General features: G+C 44.0%; 1 protein-coding gene across 2 annotated transcripts in view; it reads right to left on the bottom strand.

Annotated features, from left to right (window-relative positions):
• AP4S1 (adaptor related protein complex 4 subunit sigma 1) overlaps positions 1-21,743 on the bottom strand; it is a 75,910-nt gene that overhangs the window by 4,213 nt on the left and 49,954 nt on the right. The window contains exons 3-5 of one of the 2 annotated variants that reach the window (XM_077940821.1): positions 20,635-20,721; positions 17,897-17,965; positions 10,256-10,327 (exon numbers count right to left, since the gene is read on the bottom strand). In XM_077940821.1, coding sequence (XP_077796947.1) covers positions 10,256-10,327; positions 17,897-17,965; positions 20,635-20,721 — 228 coding nt within the window. The remainder of the gene's footprint in view (positions 1-10,255; positions 10,328-17,896; positions 17,966-20,634; positions 20,722-21,743) is intronic. The other variant, XM_015143494.3, reaches the window with a different exon arrangement.

Here is a 21,743-nt window from a genome sequence, read left to right as displayed (position 1 = left end):
CTTGGCTCACTGTAACCTCCATCTCCTGGGTTCAAGGGATTCTTGTGCCTCAGGCTCCTGAGTACCTGGGAGTACAGGCATGTGCCACCACACCCAGCTAATTTTTTTGTATTTTTAGTAGAGATGACGTTTTGCCACGTTGGCCAGGTTGGTCTCTATAACTCCTGAGCTCAAGTGATCTGCTTGCCTCAGCCTCCCAAAGTGCTGGGATTACAGATGTGAGCCACCGCGCCTGGCCCCAACACTGGAATTTTGATCTCTGGATAATAAAACACTTTTCCGTCATGAGTATTTTAACACCACAGTGGCAATCAAATTATCCTTTAATAAGTGAGAAACAGAGCAGCACAGACTCAAATGGAACCTCAAAAGGAATTCCAGGGCAGAGACCAACCTAGAAACTACAATTTCTAACTCTAGGCTTGGGTCTCAGATCCCTTGGTTTCTCATTTTATTTCTTTTTTAAAAACATATTCTAGCTAAGTGTTCTTTAATAAAATATGTAGGGTGGGAAAACTTGCTTTCTTACTATTCATACTTTAATTTCCCACCAAATTGGATAAGCGGCCAAGGGCCGCTGTGTTCACATTTCCCCCAGAAAATACTACCATATCGAAGGCTACCATTATGAAGATTCTGCATAGTCCTGGAGACATTCTTCTTGGAGTACAGTATAGTCTTCTGTTCACTTTTTTTTTTTTGGTGAAGAAAAGGTCTTGCTCTGTTGCCCAGACTGGAGTGCACTGGCACAATCTTGGCTCACTGTAGCCTCGACCTCCTGTGCTCAAGTGATCCTCTCACCTCAGCCTCCCAATTAACTGTGACCGTAGGTGCGCCACCACGCCCATCTAATTTCTTTATTTTTTGGAGGGAAGGGGTTTCACTATCTTGCCCAGACTGGTCTTGAACCCCTGTGCTAAAGTGAGGCACTTTGCCTTACTCGGCCTCACAAAGTGCTGGAATTACAAGAGTGAGCCACTGTGCCTGGCCCTGTTCACATTTTGTCTCTTGCTAATTAGGCCACTGAAAGGGACTCTTTTTTTTTTTTTTTTTTTTTGAGACGGAGTCTTACTCTGTTGCCCAGGCTGGGGAGCAGTGGTACGATCTTGGCTCACAGTAACCTCCGCCTCCCAGGTTCAAGCAATCCTCCCGCCTCAGTCTCCTAAGTAGCTGGGATTATAGGTGTGTGCCACCACGCCCAGCTAATTTTTGTATTTTTAGTAGAAATGAGGTTTCACCATGTTGGCCAGGTGGTCTCGAACTCCTGACCTAAGGTGATCCGCCGGCCTCAGCCTCCCAAAGTGCTGGGACTATAGGCGTGAGCCACCGCGCCTGGCTGTTATCTTTTTTAAAGTCGGTTTTCATTAAAGGCCCACTCATATTCTGAGAACAACAGGATACCCAGCTGTGGTTTTGCTTAAAGTTTATGTAGGCTTAGTTATGTAGGCTAAAACATAAAGTTTCTGTTTGCTTAAAGTTATGTAGGCTAATGTAAAATTAAATATGAAAGTCAGAGGTGGGTCAATGAGCCTGTTATTATTCTCATTTTTCCCCCTAAATCTCTCTTGCTTCTCATAACTTGCTGTCACTATTCCTGACTAAAATGGAACCCAAAAAAAATGGAACAAAAGGAATAGGGTTAAAGCTCAGGGACCTGGTGGTGAGGAATGCTGGTGGATGAATATAGCACCTACAGGGCTCCTTAAAGGAAAGAGGAAAGTGGTCAGGGCTAGTGGGAGCCAGAAAAAACCTGGAGGCAGAACTGTTGGATCTGTAACATTCACATCTCCTTCTGGGGTACTGGCTGACTCCTGGGGACTGTTCCTATCCAAGACTCTCATCACCCACCACGGCCCTGGCTAGAGCTCCCATGCTGGAGAAGGCCCTGGGTCCCTCGTCCCTCAGTGCCTGCCCTTCCCATGGAGGAACGGCTGCACGTGTTCCCTCGGACCCACAAGCCAGTCCTCACTGTCTGGCAACGAGGCTTTCCATTTCATATTTTCAAAAGGAAAAAAGATGTTTCGAAATCTGAACGTGAACTCCACTTTTGGAGAGCAGGTTTTCAACAAGACATTCACAGATACTCTCAAATGTTTTCATCCTTTCTGACTCCTCCAACCAAAGGCATTTCTCTAAAACATCTCCCCTTATTCACAAAAAAGCTTCGACAACACCAAGGCACCATGGTGACAGGCATTTTATAAATGTTTTGTTAGAGACTAAATTGCCACAGTCTACTCCAGATGATTAATTTTTTAAAAATACGTCAAATTTAGGCTGGTTGCAGTGGCTCACATCTGTAATCCCAACACTTTGGGAGGCCAAGGTGGACATATCACTTGAGGTCAGGGGATCGAGTCCAGCCTGGCCAAAATGGAGAAACCCTGTGTCTATTAAAAATACAAAAATTAGCCAGGGATGGTGGCAGGCACCTGTAATTCCAGCTACTCAGGAGGCTGAGGCAGGAGGATCACCTGAACCTGGGAGACGGAGGTTGCAGTGAGTTGAGATTGCACCACTGTACTCCAGCATGGATGACAGAGCAAGGCTCTGTCTCAGAAAAAAAAAGAAAAGAAAAAAAATGTCAAATTTAACCTGCCCAATTTATAATCCTAGAGTCAAGGGCCCTAGAAACCCAGAAACTAGTACCAGCTCTGCCCTAAAGTAGCTCTACGGATTGGGACATGTCACAGAACCTCTTTGGGCCTCAGCCTTTTTACCTAAAAAGTGAGGTTTTACACCAGCCAACGGTGACTCACCCAGCCCTATGGGAGGCCAAGGTGGGAGGATTGCTTGAGCCCAAGAGTTCAAGACCAGCCTAGGCATCATACTGAAATGCTGTTCTTATTAAACAAAATTTTTTAATTAGCCAGCTGGGTGTGGTGGTGTGTGTCTGTATTCCTTGATGTATTTTTTTTTCCTTGATATTTTTGTTTTCCTACTCTGGAGGCTGAGGTGGAAGGATTGCTTGAGCCCAGGAGTTTGAGGCTGCAGTGAGCTATGATCACAACACTGCACTCAAGCCTGGGCAACAGAGCAAGACCCTGACTGTAAAAATTTTTTTTACATTAATTTTTAAAAGTGAGGTTTTAACCTGATGATTGTGTAGGTGTCTTCTAGCTACAAAGTATCTGGCTCCTACGACTCTAAATATAACCTTCAGGGAAAGCGGAGCTATTCTTTTCTGATAATATCAAGCCATTCCTGGCTGGGTGTCGTGGCTCACACCTGTAATCCCAACACTTTGGGATGCCAAGGGGGGCGGATCACCGGAAGTTGGAAGTTGGAGACCAGCCTGGCCAACATGGCAAAACCCTGTCTCTACTAAAAATACAAACTAGCCAGGTGTGGTGGTGCACGCCTGTAGTCCCAGCTACCTAGAAGGCTGAGGCAGGAGAATCACTTGAACCTGGGAGGCAGAGGTTGCAGTGAGCCAAGATGACACCACTGCACTCCAGCCTGGACAAGAGAGTGAGACTCTGTCTCAAAAAAAAAAAAAAAAAAAAAAAAAAATCAAGCCATTCCTGCAGTCATCACATGCTCCATCATACCTCAGAAGAAATGCTTAAATAATGATTTTATTGGCCAGGCGTGGTGGCTCAAGCCTGTAATCCCACCACTTTGGGAGGCCGAGACGGGCGGATCACGAGGTCAGGAGATCGAGACCATCCTGGCTGACACGGTGAAACCCCATCTCTACTAAAAAATAAAAAATAAAAAAAACTAGCCAGGCAAGGTGGCGGGCGCCTGTAGTCCCAGCTACTGGGGAGGCTGAGGCAGGAGAATGGCATGAACCCGGGAGGCGGAGCTTGCAGTGAGCCGAGATCGCGCCACTGCACTCCAGTTCATTTAGAAGCTGCCGCTTCAGTGTTGGATGCTTCCCTGAAGAATTTGTTTGTTCTTCTGGCTGGTATTCCTATAGCCTCAGTTTGAACAAGTATTTTTGCAATTCCGCATTAAATCAGGCTGACATTATCTCCTACTTGGAGAAGCCCTATTCTGGTTTCCGGATCTCTAAAAGTATTTCAGATTTTAGGAAGCTGATGGAACTAGAGGTAGATGCCCCACAGTGGGCCTGATGGAGGCCTGCCTGCAAACCATGGTGGTGCTGATCTCTGCTGCCTGCACACCATCATTCTTCCAGGAAGCACCATGACAGATGCTAGCGGAGTCACAGAGAGGGCACACAGCACTGAGGCCCTTCCTATGCCCCGCCCTCAACTGCAATAAAAGGAGCGTGAATCAGGGTTCTTTCACACAACCCACCAGAGCTTTACGGCTCTAGAATCAACTGCTCAGGCTTTGAGATTTTAAGAGTTTATAAAATACAAACAGGAATGTTGTAAAGATGTTTTTGTTTTTATTTTTAAAGACAAGGTCTTGCTCTGTTGCCAGATTGGAGTGCAGTGGCACAATCATGGCTCACTGCAGCCTCAGTCTCCCAGGCTCAAGCGATCCTCCCACCTCAGCCTCCTTAGTAGTTGGGACTACAGGCACACACGACCAATGCTTGGCCTTTTAAATTTTTTGTAGAGACTGGGTCTCCCTATGTTGCCCAGGCTGGTCTCAAACTCCTGCCCTCAAGCAATCCTCCTGCTTCAGCCCTCCAAAGTGCTGGGATTACTGGCATGAGCCACGGTGCCAGGCCTGAAGGTGTTTTTAAATCAAGAAAACATTCTGGATTCTAGCGTATGTTTGTGGGACCTGGATGCTAGCCTCTATCTGTGCCTCACAAGAGTATAAAGCAGAGACCCCAGCCTGCTCTCGCTTGTCTCCCCAGGCACGTAGGTGGGACATCCCCACTACCAGCCCAGCCTTCCTATCATTCCTGCCCCTAGTCTTGGGGTGAAGGTTGAGGAGAGGCTTGCAGAGGCCGTGGTGGCAGGCTCTGGGATATCTAGGGACCTTATAAATTCTAGGAAGTCAGAGGATGGTCAAGCAGTGGACAGGGAGGGCTGGTGGCCAACTGCCCCATGATGGGGAAGGGGTGCTGGCGAAGCAGAGACAGAGTGGGCCCTCTAGAGCACAGGGCCCGAGGAGCCCCTGACTGTCCAGGCCTGAAGGCTGTACTGCTGCATTCCATTCTAGCCAAAATAAACTAAGTCTTTAGGCCTCTTTAAAGGCACCAAATACTGAAAAGGCTGTGGAGGTTTTCTGTACCTTCACGCGCAGAGCAGGTGTGCACCGATTTGAAGAGTAGTTGGTGTGTATCCCATACTGTGCTGTTCATCGGTGCCATCCCCTGGCTATTCAGTAGATGGGGGTGGTGGAGGCAGCTCCTTTGAATTATGAACTGTCTGGAGAAAAGCAAGCCTGCTGGGGCTCCAGGGCTGAGCATATTTTGTGAAGTTCATCAATTGGTTCCTAAAAAAACCACCTTAATTCATAAAATTGAAGTCTTTTTTTTTTTTTTTTTTTTTTTTTTTGAGACGGAGTCTGGCTGTGTCGCCCAGGCTGGAGTGCAGTGGCCGGATCTCAGCTCATTGCAAGCTCCGCCTCCCGGGTTTACGCCATTCTCCTGCCTCAGCCTCCCGAGTAGCTGGGACTACAGGCGCCCGCCACCTCGCCCGGCTAGTTTTTTTGTATTTTTTAGTAGAGACGGGGTTTCACCGTGTTAGCCAGGATGGTCTCGAACTCCTGACCTCGTGATCCGCCTATCTCGGCCTCCCAAAGTGCTGGGATTACAGGCTTGAGCCACTGCGCCCGGCCGAAATTTGAAGTCTTAAATAAATCTACCAAGGTATGTGATGGGGCAAACTCTCCCTATAGAAACAGGCTTCACGAATCTTCAGGCCTCACTGCAGCCGGGTGGGTGAAGTGGAACTGAAGAGTGCACAGGAGTGTATTCATAGCACGTGAATGATTTAGGTCACTGACGGGCTTGGTCCCGAGGGGGCAGCCCGCCCCACCTGACACCACTGCACCAGAGGGTTTCCACTAACTGGAAGACTTTCAGCAAGCCAGAGTTGCTGTCCTGATTTCTTATGCTTAGGTCATTTCTTTTTAAAATCCAATCTGTCTTGCTCTGTGATGTCAGCCTTACTAGAAGTAGAACAAGTCCATACTAGGGAGAAATGTAAATGGTGCACTGTATTTCTCTAAGTCTAACTGTACAGGTTCTCGGAAACTTCCCTAGCCTTAAAAAATCAGGGGGAAAAGCCTCTGGAGAAAAAGACGGGGCTTCCTGGGAATTTATGAGGTTTTGACTTCCTTCTCCTGTGCCAAAACCAAGCTTTAACTCACATCTGTCCCATGTGGGCTGACAAGGAGGGCTTTCTTAAGCCTGAGCAAATACAAACAAGATTATGTACCGTTAGCAGTCGAATGACCAAATCTAGGTAGCCATTATAGCAGTTTGCTTGTTTTTAACCTTTTAAGGCCTAAGAGAGCTTTCCTGGCAGAGTGGATATAAGCACTGCTGGCTGCTCCAGGAGGTGCCTGGCTACATGCTACCACACAGTGATGCAGAATGCCTACACCCTCCCCAGATGGAGCAGGAACCGCAGCCGAGCCTTGATAAGGTCCCCTTGTCTTTCTGCTGTGTAACCAGTCTGCAGAGGTCCTCCTTGGACATGTGATGGTTAAAAAGGACTACGTATGAAGCAGAGAAGAGTCATGGGTTTTTAATTAGATATTTTTCAGATGGCTAAGGGTGGTAATCTTTTAAGAACGTCAACACTTTGGGAGGCCAAGGCAGGAGGCTTGCTCCAGCCCAGAAGTTTGAGACCAGCCTGTGCAACAGAGTGAGACCCCATCTCCACAAAAAAAAAAAAATTAAAAAAATTAGCCAGGCATGGTGTTGGGTACCCATAGTGCCAGCTACTTGGGAGGCTCAGGTGGGAGGATCACTTGAGCCCAGGAGATCCAGGGTGTAGTGAGCCATGATCACACCTCTGCACTCCAGCCTGGGTGACAGAGCAAGAGCCTATCTCAAAAAAAAAAAAGTGTCAACAGAAAAGAGGGGGCGCATGCCCTTCTCTGCTGCCTGCTCCACTTTTAGACCACTGGAAGTACAAGTGAGATCAAATCTGGAGCAAAGATGTAAACTTCCAGGTCTAGAGAGACTTAGTTCCCTTCTCTAAATGATGTAAAATTCCTAATTTGCCAGATGGATATGCCTAAGTAATTCCTAAGGACAGTAAATATATATAACTTGGTTAGAGGGGAAGAGAGGGTGAAAATGAAACCAGGCAAAATGAAGGGAAAATTGTATATCTTGGCGTAAAATTGTAATTCAAACAAGAATGCTGGAGCCCATCACATAGACCTATACTACACACCAGAAGGCTACAAAGACAAGTATCCCCATCTTTATTTCTAGTAAACATCTAGTAAATATCCAACACATCAACACGACTCATCCAACTAGAACACATATCCCTTCACCTCTGAGTCACGTTAACTCTCTCAATATCTAGTCTTGTAAAACTCTCTTCCTGTTTCAGATGTAAGGTAACTCAGCTCAGTTACCTAAAGTCATGGCAACATCAACTATTAAGGCTGAGCAGGTGTTAAAGCTCTTCCAGTCTTCATTCTCTCATTTTAAGACGAGGGGGTTATGTGCCTTGTCCAATACACACAGCTAGTCAGTGGCAACACCAAAAGTGCAAACTGAGTTCTCTACTCCCAGTGAAGTGTCTTTTAGCCCTTGCTATCTTCCTGATGACTGTCTAAATCAAAAAGCTTTTTGTCTACTTGTACTTTGTTCAAGTAGGAAGAGATTTATTTTGAATTGCTTTGGATGGCTTAATTCAGATAGAATATTACATGTTGAATAAAAACAAACTGTAATATACAGACCATGCTGAATGAAAATACACCATAATATACAACATGGTCTGTATATCACGGCACTTTTTATTCAGCATGCTAAAACCTACGAAGGGATCTATAATCCCTTCTAGGTCACAGTGATCATAGATTTGGGTCACTCACCACTAGAGGGCACTCAGATTTTCCCAGTTAGTTCACAGAGGCTTCCAATTACAGTGTACAAAACGAATTTTATCAACACGGCGACATTTCCTATCAGTAATAACAAGTAAACAGCCATTTCCCCAGAAATATTAAGTGGATGCAAACATACTGGTTCTGGGCATTTATATAAGTGTATCTATAAGTTTATAAATTAGGCTGGGCACGGTGGCTCACACCTGTAATCCTAGCACTTTGGGAGGCTGAGGTGGGTGGATCATCTGAGGTCAGGAGTTCAAAACCAACCTGGCCAACATGGTGAAACCCCATCTCTATAAAAAAAAAAAAAAAAAAAAATTACCTGGGCATGATAGCGGGTGCCTGTAATCCCAGCTACTCAGGAGGCTGAGGCAGGAGAATCGCTTGAACCCAGAAGGCCGAAGGCTGCAGTGAGCCACAATCACGCCACTGCACTCCAGTCTGGGTGACAGAGCGAGACTCTGTCTCCAACAAACAAACAAACAAACAAAATATATAAATTAGACACCTACACACACACACACACACACACACACACACACACACACTCTGTCTTAAAAAAAACTTTTTTTGGCTGGGTGAGGTGGCTCACACCTGTAATCCCAGGACTTGGGGAGGCCGAGGCAGGTGGATCACCTGAGGTTGGGAGTTTGAGACCAGTCTGACCAACATGGAGAAATCCTGTCTCTACTAAAAATACAAAATTAGCCAGGCATGGTGGCGCATGCCTGTAATCCCAGCTACTCGGGAGGCTGAGGCAGGATAATGGCTTGAACCTGGGAGGCAGAGGTTGTGGCGAGCCGAGATCGCACCACTATATTCCAGCCTGGGCGACAAGAGCGAGACTTCGTCTCAAAAAACATTTGCCATATATATATGGTCGGGCACAGTGGCTCATATATATATGATATATGATATCATATGATAATCCCAGCACTTTGGGAGGCCGAGGTGGGTGGATCACCTAGGGTCAGGAGTTCAAGACCAGCATGGCCAACATGGTGAAACCCCGTGTCTACTAAAAATACAAATATCTCATTTATATATGATATATATATGAGAAATATATATATACACACATATGATACATATCAGACACTATGCCCAGAACCAGTAGTTTTGCATCCACTTAATATTTCTGGCAAAATGTGGAAAAATGACTGTGTGTTTGTGCACGTACTCACACATACACACACATACAAATAAGTGTATGTATATATACACATAAACATATTGTTATAATTTGTATATAGTTGTTATATTCTAATATATATAAATATTTATATATAACATTTGTTATAGTTAATTTACTATTTTAGATTGAAACTTGATGTGTTCTTCAAGGACTCAAGTGGTAGGTAGATTTTTGAAATAAAAAATAAACTTGAAAATTAGCTGGCCTCCCAAACACTGGCACAAAGCCTAAGGGCTCCTGCCAAAATCTGGGGGCCTGCAGTACTCTAAGCAAATCATGCTTGTTTTGAGGGTACTTGGATATTGTGATTTAAAAGAGACAGAAGAAAACGAGAAAAGGAGAACTTTCTCTGCTATCAAGGAAATGAATACATTTGATAGCAATGATTACAAGCCAGGCAATTTCTTTAACCTTCCGGTTTATCAACACTGAAGGCCTTATCTGGTCACGTAGGGCATTTCTAGATATTTATACCTGGAACCCTGGAAATCCAGTTTCTGTAGGAGGACTAAACACTTTTTTGGCTGTGTTATTTAAATTTTGAAAATGCCTATTCCATATGCTTAAAGGAAATTAAATTAACAAATAGTAGCTATTAACTACTATGATAGCGCTGTCCTGCCTGAAAAAAAATAAAAAAATCTTAAGAGTCATCTTGCCAAGTACAGTGGTTCACGCCTGTAATCCCAGCACTTTGGGAGGCCAAGGTGGGTGGATCACCTGAGGTCAGGAGTTGGAGACCAGCCTGGCCAACATGGTGAAACCCCGTCCGTGTCTACTAAAAATACAAAAATTAGCTGGGCGTGGTGGTGGGCGCCTGTAATGCCTCAGGAGGCTAAGGCAGGAGAATCACTTGAACCCAAGAGGCAAAGGTTGAAGTGAGGTGGAAATTGCAGTGGGCAGAGATTGCGCCATTGCACTCCAGCCTGGGGAAGAAGAGCGAAACTCCATCTCAAAAAGAAAAAACAAAGAATTGTCTTGTTGAAGAAGGGGGACGAGGTGGGGGAGCAGTTCTGCAGAACACCCACACCTCCGGCTGTCTTGTCATGGCTGTTGGTGATGAACACTCTGGACTGCTGAATAGTTTTCCTGCTCCGTGGCACTTACCTGATAAGGACTAGAGTGCGCTTGCCAAGTACCGTGGAAAACAGTATTGAAAAAGGATACGTCTAATTCACTCTGGAAGAGAGAAAAAGAGTGCAAGGGTGAGAACAAAGACATTGGGACCCGTTGCTCTTAGCAGAGTCAGACTGAAGAGGCTTCTGCATCCATAGCAGTGGCCTCTCCTACCTGCTTCTGGGCTTGGAGGCCACAGCAGTCTGACTCTGCCAAGGCCCTGAGTTTGGGACTGTAATTTTTTTAAAAATAGGCTGTAGTTCAAAGGAATTTTACAGGCCAGTACCATTCATCTTTAGAAAGCAGAGGGAAAAAGAAACTAACTCAACCTTTACAGATGTAGGTAATTTGATGTTTGTATCAGAGATGTAACAATGTGCCACACCTTTGAATCCACTAATGTTACTTCTAGGAGTTTATCCCAAGGAAAAAATTAGACAATGGCACAATGATATATGACAGGATATTCAGGGTAATGGTGCTTGTAATAGCAAATTATTGATAATAACCTAAATATCTATCAAGGAGGGGAACTAAGTAAACCGTAGCATATCCACAAATGACAATGTAGAAATATAAGCACTCACATATTGTTATAAAAAGTTACAAAATGCATACATAGTATTATCCTATGTATGCATGTATACAGATCAAGATATATATGGTTATATAGCTACAGACAGACATAGAAAGTCTAAAAGGAAATGTACCTAACAGCAGTTATCAGTAACTGATGGGCTTACTGATGATCTTCTTCTCACTTAAAAAAATCTATTTTATTTATTTATTTCGAGAAAGTCTTTATTTATTTATTTTGAGTCAGTGTGTCACCCAGGCTGGAGTGCAGTGGCATGATCTTGGTTCATTGCAACTTCCGCTTCCTGGGTTCAAGTGATCCTCCCACCTCTGCCTCCCAAGTAGCTGGGACTAGAGGTGTGCGCCACCACACCTGGCTAATTTTTGTATTTTTTTGTAGAGACGGGGTTTTGCCATGTTGCCCAGGCTGGCCTTGAACTCCTGAGCTCAAGCGATCCACCTGCCTCAGTCTCCCAGAGTGCTGGGATTATAGGTGTGAGCCATCACGCCTGGCCAAAAAATACATTACTTTTTAAAGAGCAAGTTTTAGGTTCAGAGCAAAACTGAGGGGGAGGTACACAGACATCCCATCCCCCGTGTCCCTCCGAATGTGCAGCCTCCTCCTATGATCAGCATTCCCCACCACAGTGGTACATTTGTTAAAACTGACAAACCTACACCATTCTCACCCAAAGTCCACAGTTTACATTAGGGTTCACTCTGGTGGTGTACGTTCTATGGGTTTAGACAAATGTATAATTACATGTATTCGCTTTCCTCTTTCTCTTTGCTTATATGTTTTAAAATTTTTTAAATAAAATAAAATAGATATTTATATAGTGAAAAAAGTATGGAGGAAGAAAAAAGTAAAGAGAATTAAGTTCAAATATGAAAGGACTTAAGGTTTGTCAAATGCAGCACTGAAAATTCCCTGATATCACTTCTTCAACAGCAACCACCCTCACCTCTGGCCAAGTCGCATCCTTTGAAGCTAACTGGGTTGGCTTTTTGTTTTAGAAATGTGATGCTGAGATGCTTCTCTCAGCCCCAGACAGCATGAGACTGATCTCCAAATTTAAGATTTGGAAATTCTCAAAGATTAAAAATAGCCACAGAAAGAATGTTTAAAATTCACAAACCTAAAAATAAATCTTACATGACAAGGCTGTCTCTGTGAGGGGGACAGATCCCGTTTTCTTTCCCATAGTGCTCTTTTCCCTCTTCCTCTTCTTCTTTTTGCTATGGTTTGATCCTAAGCCAAGTCGTCCCTTAGTATGTACCGTCCAAGTCCTGCAGAATCACCTAACTGAAATTAAATTCTAATCTTTACTTTTGTGGTTTATGTGGTCACTGACTCTCCCTAAAATTGTACCTATAATTCCGTAATATGCTATTTATTCTTAGTTACTGAATATAATAATAATAATTTTAAAAACTTTAGCAATGATAGTACTTGTACCCACTTTTTATTCTCCTAGGCTTAGAACATTATTATTTTGGGAAATTATATTCTTCTTGGTGGGTGTCACCTTGAAATGGCTAATCATAGTCAGCTCTGATCATAGACCCTGACTTGCAACTAGTCCATCTAAACAAGAAAGTGGTCATCACAAGGTAAAGAGAAGCTAGAGCTATGCTGTCCAATATGGTAAACACCAGCCTCATGTGGAGATTTAAATTAAGTAAAATTAAAACTTCATTTCCTCAGTTATACTAACTGCATTGCAAGTGCTCAAGAGCCACATCTGGCTAATGCCTACTGTATTGGATGGCACAGGTACAGAACATTCCTATCTCTGCAGAAAGTTTTACTGAATAGTGCTGGTCTATGTCTTGCCAAGCAATCAACACAGAGATAGATTTTAAAGCCAGTCTCCATGTCCTCTGTCCTCTAAGGCCAGTCTCTGGAATGACCACCTCTTGGTCTCTTTCGGCTTTGGAAGGCACCAGCCCCTTCCTGGCCAGAGGCATCACCACATCACAGACCACTAGGCATGTTCCCAACACCAACTCTTGAATCAAGAAAAGGCTGACAGCGGCCAGGCGCGGTGGCTTACGCCTGTAATCCCAGCACTTTAGGAGGCTAAGGCAGGCGGATCAAGAGGTAAGGAAATCAAGACCATCCTGGCCAACATGGTGAAACCCCGACTCTACTAAAAATACAAAAATTAGCTGGGTGTGGTGGCATGTGCCTGTAATCCCAGCTACTCGGGAGGCTGAGGCGGGAGAATTGCTTGAACCAGGCAGTCGGAGGTTGCAGTGAGCCAAGATTGACAGAGCGAAACTCCATCTCAAAAAAAAAAAGAAAAGAAAAAAACCAAAAACGCTGACAGCAAGCCTCATGCACTAAGGCAGTGATTACCAAAATTAAGCATATATCAGAATCACCTGGAAGCCTTCTTAAACCAGATTTCTGGGCCTCAACCTAGAGCTTCAGATGCAATGGTCTGGGGTAGGGCCCAGAATTTGAATTTCTAACAAGTTCACAACTTATGCTAATGGTCCAGGAATCAGACTTTGAGAACGGTTGCACTAAGACGATGAAGACAGGCTAGCTGACTGTCCCATGAAGAAGGAGTTTGCCAAACCTCACTTCTGGCATTAGGAGGTGGGCTGAAGACATAACTTCCTAATCTACGTTTTGCCCTTTCCGGGTTTTAGTGCACACAGTATTACTAATTAGGGAGCACATTCTGCTCACTGCCTCAGGAAGAAGCTTGGAAACAATTCCTTAATTGTTTTTATTTAAATACGAAATTAAATGAAACAACTTTAAAAAATAAGCTTGCGCTAGCGGGGTGTGGTGGCTCACGCCTGTAATCCCAGCACTTTGGGAGGCTGAGGTGGGTGGATCACCCGAGGTTGGCAGTTCGAGACCAGCCTGACCAACATGGAAAAAGGAGAAACCTTGTCTCTACTAATAATACAAAAATTAGCCAGGTGTGGTGGCACATGCCTGTAATCCCAGCTACTTGGGAGGCTGAGGCATGAGAATTGCTTAAACTTGGGAAGCGGAGGTTGTGGTGAGCCGAGATCACGCTATTGCACTCCAACCTGGGCAACAAGAGCAAAACTCCATCTCAAAAAAAAAAAAAAAAAAAGCTTGTACCACTGCTACTTCTCAAGAATATCTAACTAAAGCTCAGGAAGGCCTACGGCAGCAAAGTAAAACACCTTTGCTGATTCTTTTTTAAAAGACTGGTGAGTTTCAAACTTACTATAAAGCTACAGAAATCGAGAGTGTGCTACTGATGTAAGCTAGACATAGAGATCAATGGAACAAAAGTGAGAGGCCAGAAATAAACACTTGCATTTATGGCCAATTGATTTACTGATAAGGGTGCCAAGACAATTCATTGGGGGAAAAAAACAGTCTTTTGAACAAATGATGTTGGAATAATTGAATCTTTACATATGAATGGGAGAAAATATTTTCAAATCATGTATCTGATAAGGGACTTGTGTTCAGAATATATAAAGAACTCCTGCAACTCAACAATAAGATAACAAATAATGCAATTTAAAAATGGGCAAAGGATTTGAGCAGACATTTCTCCCAAGAAGATAGACAAATGGCTAATACACATATAAAAAGATGCTCAACATCCTTATCCATTAGTGAAACACAAATGACACCTACAATTCATTGGCCTCTGTACCACTTTACATCTACCGGGATGGCTATCATATAAAAGACAGATAATAACAAGTTTTGGTGAGGATGTGGAGAAATTGAAACCCTCATGTACTCCTGATGGGACTTTGAATCACACCAACACTTTGGAAAACAGTTTGGCAGTTCATCAAAATGCTAAACATGGGGTTACCACATCGCACTCCTAGGTAGTCCAAGAGAACCGAAAGCATGGTTCTATGCAAAAATGTGTCCACGAATGTTCATATAAGCATTATTTACAATAGCCAAAAACTGGAAATAACTCAAATGTCTACCAACTGATGAATGGATAAAAAAAATTTGGTATATCCATCCATACAATGGAATATCATCTGGCAAGAAAAAGGAAAGAAGTATTGATATATGCTACAACATGGATGGCTCTTGAAAACACTACACTCAATGCAAGAAGCCAGTCACACCAAAATCACATGTTGTACAATTATATTTATATGAAATATCTAGAACAGACAAATCTATAGAGACAGAAAGTAGATTAGGTATATATCCAAAAGAAAGGAAATCAATGCATTGAAGAGATGTCTGCAGTCCAATGTTTATTGTAGCACTGTTCACAATAGCCAAAATATGGAATCAACCAAAGCACCCATCAATGAATGAATGGATAAAGAAAATATGGTATATATACATAATGGAATACTATTCAGCCATAAAAAAGAATAAAACCCTATCATTTGCAGAAACACATATGGAACTGAAGGTCATTATGTTAAGTGAAATAAGCCAGGCACAGAAAGACAAATATCACATGTTCTCATTCATGTGGGAAGTAAAAAAGTACATATCATGAAGATAGACAGTAAATTGGTGGTTACCAAAAGCTGGGAAAGGAAGAGGAAAGAGGAAATGAAGAGAGGTAGATTAATGGGTGCAAATACGCAATTAGATAGAAGAAATAAGACCTGGCCGGGCGCGGTGGCTCAAGCCTGTAATCCCAGCACTTTGGGAGGCCGAGACGGGAGAATCACGAGGTCAGGAGTTCGAGACCATCCTGGCTAACACAGTGAAACCCCTTCTCTACTAAAAAATACAAAAAACTAGTCGGGCGAGGTGGCAGGCGCCTGTAGTCCCAGCTACTCGGGAGGCTGAGGCAGGAGAATGGCGTAAACCCGGGAGGCGGAGCTTGCAGTGAGCTGAGATCTGGCCACTGCACTCCAGCCTGGGCGACAGAGCGAGACTCCGTCTCCAAAAAAAAAAAAAAAAAGAAGAAATAAGACCTAGTGTTTGATAAATCAGTAGGGTGACTATGGTTAACAATAATCTATTGTATATTTCAAAAGAGCTAAGAGAATAATTTGAATGTTCCTAACATAAAGAAAATATAAATATTTAAGGTGATGGAGATCCTAATTACTCTGATTTGGTTTTTATACATTATATGAATGAATCAAATTATCACAAGTATCATGAAAATATCTACATCTCTTATGTATCAATATAAAAAATAAAAATAAAAAACTTACCAAGAAAAAAAGATAGATCACTAGTTACCTGGTGTGGGTGGAGGGGGATAATGAGGGGAAATGCTAATGGGTATGTTTCCTTGTCAAGAGATGAAATTTCCTAAAATCCTCCCACCTCATCCTCCTGAGTATCTGTCCCTACAGGTGCTTGCCACTACACCCAGCTTAATTATATACTTTTATTTATTTATTTATTTTGAGACGGAGTCTCCCTCCCGGGTTCACGTCATTCTCCTGCCTCAGCCTCCCGAGTAGCTAGGACTATACGCGTTGGCCACCACGCCCGGCTACTTTTTGTATTTTAGTAGAGAGGGGGTTTCACCATGTTAGCCAGGATGGTCTCCATCTCCTGACCTCGTGATCCACCCGCCTCAGCCTCCCAAAGTGTTGGGATTACAGGCGTGAGCCACACGCCCGGCCAATTATACACTTTAAATGGGTGAACTGTATTATACATAAAATATATTTCAATATAGCTATTAAAATGGCTTCAAAAAGATTTTTGGAAAGGAGCTCACATATTCCTTAAGGAGAACTGACTTTTGACCCTCAAAACAAGGGTTTGGATGGGAATGATTCTTGAAGTGAAAAGTATCCTGGTGTCTTAGGAAAGAAGGCAGCCGGGGCCAGGCGCGGTGGCTCACGCCTGTAATCCCAGCACTTTGGGAGGCGGAGGCGGGCGGATCACTTGAGGTCGGGAGTTTGAGACCCACCTGACCAACACGGAGAAACCCCGGGTCTACTAAAAATACAAAATTAGCTGGGCGTGGTGGCGCATGCCTATAATCCCAGCTACTCGGGAGGCCGAGGCGGGAGAATCACTTGAACCCAGGAGGTGGAGGTTGCGGTGAGCCGAGATCGCGCCACTGCACTCCAGCCTGGGCAACAAGAGCGAAACTCTGTCCTTCATCTCAAAAAAAAAAAAAAAAAAAAAAAAAAAAGAAAAGAAAAGAAAAAGAAAAAAAAAAGAAAAGAAAGCAGAGGAAGAAGAAAAGAGGGGGCAAGTCAGATCACAAAAGCTCATAATTGGGTGAAAACAAATAAGAGGGTTTTTTTTGTTTTGTTTTGTTTTTTGTTTTTTTTTTTGGGATGAGTCTCGCTCTGTCGCCCAGGCTGGAGTGCGGTGGCGCGATCTCGGCTCACTGCAAGCTCCGCCTCCCGGGTTCACGCCATTCTCCTGCCTCAGCCTCCCGAGTAGCTGGGACTACAGGCGCCCCCCACCTCGCCCGGCTAGTTTTTTGTATTTTCAGTAGAGACGGGGTTTCACTGTGTTAGTCAGGATGGTCTCGATCTCCTGACCTCAGATCCGCCCGCCTCACCTCCCAAAGTGCTGGGATTACAGGCGTGAGCCACGGCGCCGGCTGTAAGAGGGTTTTTTTTTTTTTTTCCAGTTCTTTATAAAGATCTCAGGCATATATAGGCTTGTAATACTTTGGATAAACCAGCAGAAAAGATAAAGAAAATTTGGCATCACTTAAGTTTTAATTTTTACTTATTAAAACTCTGTATTAACACATGTTCTTTTTTTTTTTTTTTTGAGACGGAGTCTCACGCTGTTGCCCAGGCTGGAGTGCAGTGGCGCGATCTCGGCTCACTGCAAGCTCCGTCTCCTGGGTTCACGCCATTCTCCTGCCTCAGCCTCCTGAGTAGCTGGGACTACAGGCGCCCGCCACCGCACCCGGCTAATTTTTTGTATTTTTAGTGGAGACGGGGTTTCACTGTGGTCTCGATCTCCTGACCTTGTGATCCGCCCGCCTCGGCCTCCCAAAGTGCTGGGATTACAGGCTTGAGCCACCGTGCCCGGCCTAACACATGTTCTTGATATAGGTCCAAAGAGACTCAATTTCTGGGAAACTGGGTTGAGGAAGTAAACCATTTTTTAGCCATTAGACTTACCACTCGGCTGAAATACTCATCTAAAACTTCCACAAAGTTATGAATGAATTCATAAATAGCCATCTCGTTCTAAAATAAAAGAAGAAAGGTAGAATCAATTTTAGTGTGGCCCTCATGCAAATCAGACAGAACATCCCAGTCAGCTTCCAGCTTTAAGTGAACTGATAATGTGAGGAAAGTAGCCTCCCACTGACAAATACTTGGAACAGTTCTGTATTCACTTGTTTAAAAGATGCTTATCAATAGGGGAAATGTAGATAAACCTTAACCTCTAGGATTTTTTTTTTGGCCAGGTTTGGTGGTTCGTATCTGTAATCCTAGCAAGTTGGGAGGCCAAGGTGAGAGGATGGCTTGGGGCCAGGAGTTCAAGACCAGCCTAGGCAACATAGTGAGACTCCGTCTCCACAAAAAATTTAAAAAACTAGCCAGGTGTGGTGTTGCATGCCTGTAGTCTCAGCTACTCATGAGGCTGAGGCAGGAGGATGGCTTGACCCCAGGAGTTCAAGGCTGCAGTAAGCTATGATGGCACCACTGTACTCCAGCCTGGGAAACAGAGCGAGGTCCTGTCTTAAAAAACAAAAAGGTCATGCGTGGTGGCTCACACCTGTAATCCCCACCACTTTGGGAGGATGAGGTGGGAGGATCACTTGAGCTCAGAAGTTCAAGACCAGCCTGGGCAACATAATGAGATCTCTTCTTTACAAAAAATTAAAAAATAGGCTGGGCGTAATGGCTCATGCCTGTAATCCTAGCACTTTGGGAGGCTGAGATGGGCAGATCACTTGAGGTCAGGAGCTCAAGACCAGCCTTGCCAACACAGTGAAACTTCGTCTCTACTAAAAATACAAAAATTAGCTGGGCATGGTGTCACACGCTTGTAATCCCAGCTACATGGGAGGCTGAGGCAGGAGAATTGCTTGAACCCAGGAGGAACACTTGAACCTGGGAGGCTGAGATTGAAGTGAGCCAAGATCGTGTCACTGTACTCCAACCTGAGTGACATAGCGAGACTCCGTCTCAAAAAATAAATAAATAAACAAAAATAAATAAATAAATAAATAAATAAATAAATAAAGTAAAAATATCCAGATATCTTGGTATGAGCCTGTAGTCTTAGGTACTCGGGATCGTGACACTGAGGTGGAAGGATCACTTCAGGCCAAGAGGTCAAGGCTACAGTGAGAGGTGAAGGTGCCACTGCATTCTAGCCTGGGTGACAGAGAGAGACCCTGTCTTAAAAAATTTAGGCCGGGTGCGGTGGCTCACGCCTGTAATCCCAGCACTATGGGGGGCTGAGGCAGGTGGATCACGGGGTCAGGAGATCGAGATCATCCTGGCCAAAAGGTGAAACCCCGTCTCTACTAAGAATACAAAAATTAGCTGGGCGTGGTGGTGGGCACCTGTAGTCCCAGCTACTCGGGAGGCTGAGGCAGGAGAATCGCTTGAACCCAGGAGGCGGAGGTTGTAGTGAGCCGAGATGGCACCACTGCACTCTAGGCTGGTGACAACGTGAGACTCTGTCTCCAAAAGAATCTTTTTTTTGAAGTCTGTGATAAATCTAGCCAGATTAAAATCTTAGTGTCTAGTATTTAGAGTTCTTAGCTCCATTTCCTGACTTTACCACAAATTGGCTTAAGTAATTGTTCAGGTTCTTCATGCCATCATTTTTCTATCTGTGGAGATGGGAAAACCACTTCAAAGTTTGGTTCATGGATAAAAAACAACGAATCAATATTTCAGCTAGATGTAAAACATCCTTTCAGGGATTCCATGTCCATAAGTGCTGTTGATCTGGGAGTGGCATTTGTGAAGGGGTGAACTAAATAAATTTGAGGGGATGTAATCACAATACAATCATCTTTATAGTTTTCACTGGCTTTTGATATATCAGCCCATGTTTAATGCCAGAATCAGTTGGTCTCTATACTTATCTGAGCTGCTTCATTGTTCAAGAGAACAAGGGCAGGGCACTGGTATTGCTTACAACAGAAAAAGGCATTCTGTGGTTTGGGGCTTCTCTACTTTGCAAGCTCCTCATCTAATCCAAGAAACATCCTAGATATTTCTCTTCCACACAACTTTCCTCATCCTTGCTAGAAACCAAGATCCTAGCCAGGCACAGTGGCTTGTGTCTGTATTCCCAGCTACTTGGGAGGCTAAGCCAGGAAGATCGCTTGAAGTCAGGAGTTCTAGACCAACCTGGGCAACACAGTGAGACCCCCTCTCTAAAAAAAATAAAAGCAAAAAAATTAGCTGGGCTTGGGAGTGTGGGCCTGTAGTCCCAGCTAGTCAGGTGGCTGAGATGGGAAGATGCTTGAAACCAGGCATTGAAGGCTGCAGTGAGCTATGACTGTGCCATTGCACGCTAGTCTGTCTCTTAAAAAAATAAAAATAAAAATAAATTGGGAGTCTGAGGGAGGCAGATCATGAGGTCAGGAAATCAAGACCATCTTGGCCAACATGGCGAAACCCCATCTCTCCTAAATACAAAAAATTAGCCGGGTGTGGTGGCACGTGCCTGTAATCCCAGCTGCTTGGGAGGCTGAAGCTGGGGAATCGCTTGAACCTGGGAGGTTAAGGTTGCAGTGAGCTGAGATCGTGCCACTGTACTACAGCCTGGCAACAGGGCAAGACTCCGTCAAAAAAAAAAAAAAAAAAAAATCAAGAGACGCATAATTCTTAGGGAGGCAAGTAGAAAGAAATTATTGCATTTTCCAAGGGCTCTTCTATTATCTTACCTCAGTGTCATTAACTCCAACCACAATGAAGAGAGCTGCATACTGCCGATATATCAGCTTAAAATCCTTATATTCAATGAAAGAGCACTAGACAAAACACAATGAGATATTAACTCCTGTTGTTGAGAGAGAGTTATTTAAAATGACATGCATAAGTTCTAGGTTCTGATTCATCTGACAAACATTCCTAGAAATATAAAATATTAAGATGTTACACAACCACTGGTGGCCTTCTCACAATATTCAGGGGACCACTTGGAAGCATCTCTAGTGGAAATTGGAGAAGTCTTGAAAAAAAGTCTGAGTGTTCACATGGGTTCCCACTTACACTCCTTCTCATTCCTTTGCTTGGCTCTGTGTGGAACTCAGCAGGCAAAGATAATGAATAATCAGCAAAGTGCCTCTGAAGTGGAAATAAGCAAACATGATAAAGAAGACTTTCTTCTCCTCACCTCCCCAAGACTTTTTTTTTTTTTTTTTTTTGAGACAGAGTGTTGCTCTGTCGCCCAGGCTGGAGTGCAGTGGCCGGATCTCAGCTCACTGCAAGCTCCGCCTCCCGGGTTCACTCCATTCTCCTGCCTCAGCCTCCGGAGTAGCTGGGACTACAGGCGGCCGCCACCTCGCCCGGCTAGTTTTTTTTTTTTTTTTTTAGTAGAGACGGGGTTTCACCGTGTTAGCAGGATGGTCTCGATCTCTTGATCTCGTGATCCTCCCGTCTCAGCCTCCCAAAGTGCTGGGATTACAGGCTTGAGCCACCGCGCCCGGCCCCCCGCCAAGACTTTTTTGGAAGCAATTAGATATTCTCGGTTTTGTACTATTTAATAGTCATTGAGGAGCCAAATACATGGTACAAACAAACAAAAATTGGTTGCTTTGTCCTAGACTCATGAAAAGAATCCATGTAGATTATTTTATAAATCATTTAAAGATGGCCTTTTTGTGGCAGATGCTAGACAAAATCTCGCATTGTAAACATTGCTTCGTATGAATTAATAACTAGCCTGCCACCACTGACACATGGATAAAACTTCCGTCTCATTTATCCCTTTCCTATCGCCTTTGTACAAAGAATTATGGGAAGGCGCTGAGTGGATGGGAGGTGGAGAGTG

The sequence above is a fragment of the Macaca mulatta genome, chromosome 7, assembly GCF_049350105.2.
Source record: "Macaca mulatta isolate MMU2019108-1 chromosome 7, T2T-MMU8v2.0, whole genome shotgun sequence".
Taxonomy (NCBI): domain Eukaryota; kingdom Metazoa; phylum Chordata; class Mammalia; order Primates; family Cercopithecidae; genus Macaca; species Macaca mulatta.
Note: the sequence above shows the minus strand (reverse complement) of the source record. Positions and strands in the feature narration are given on the sequence as shown.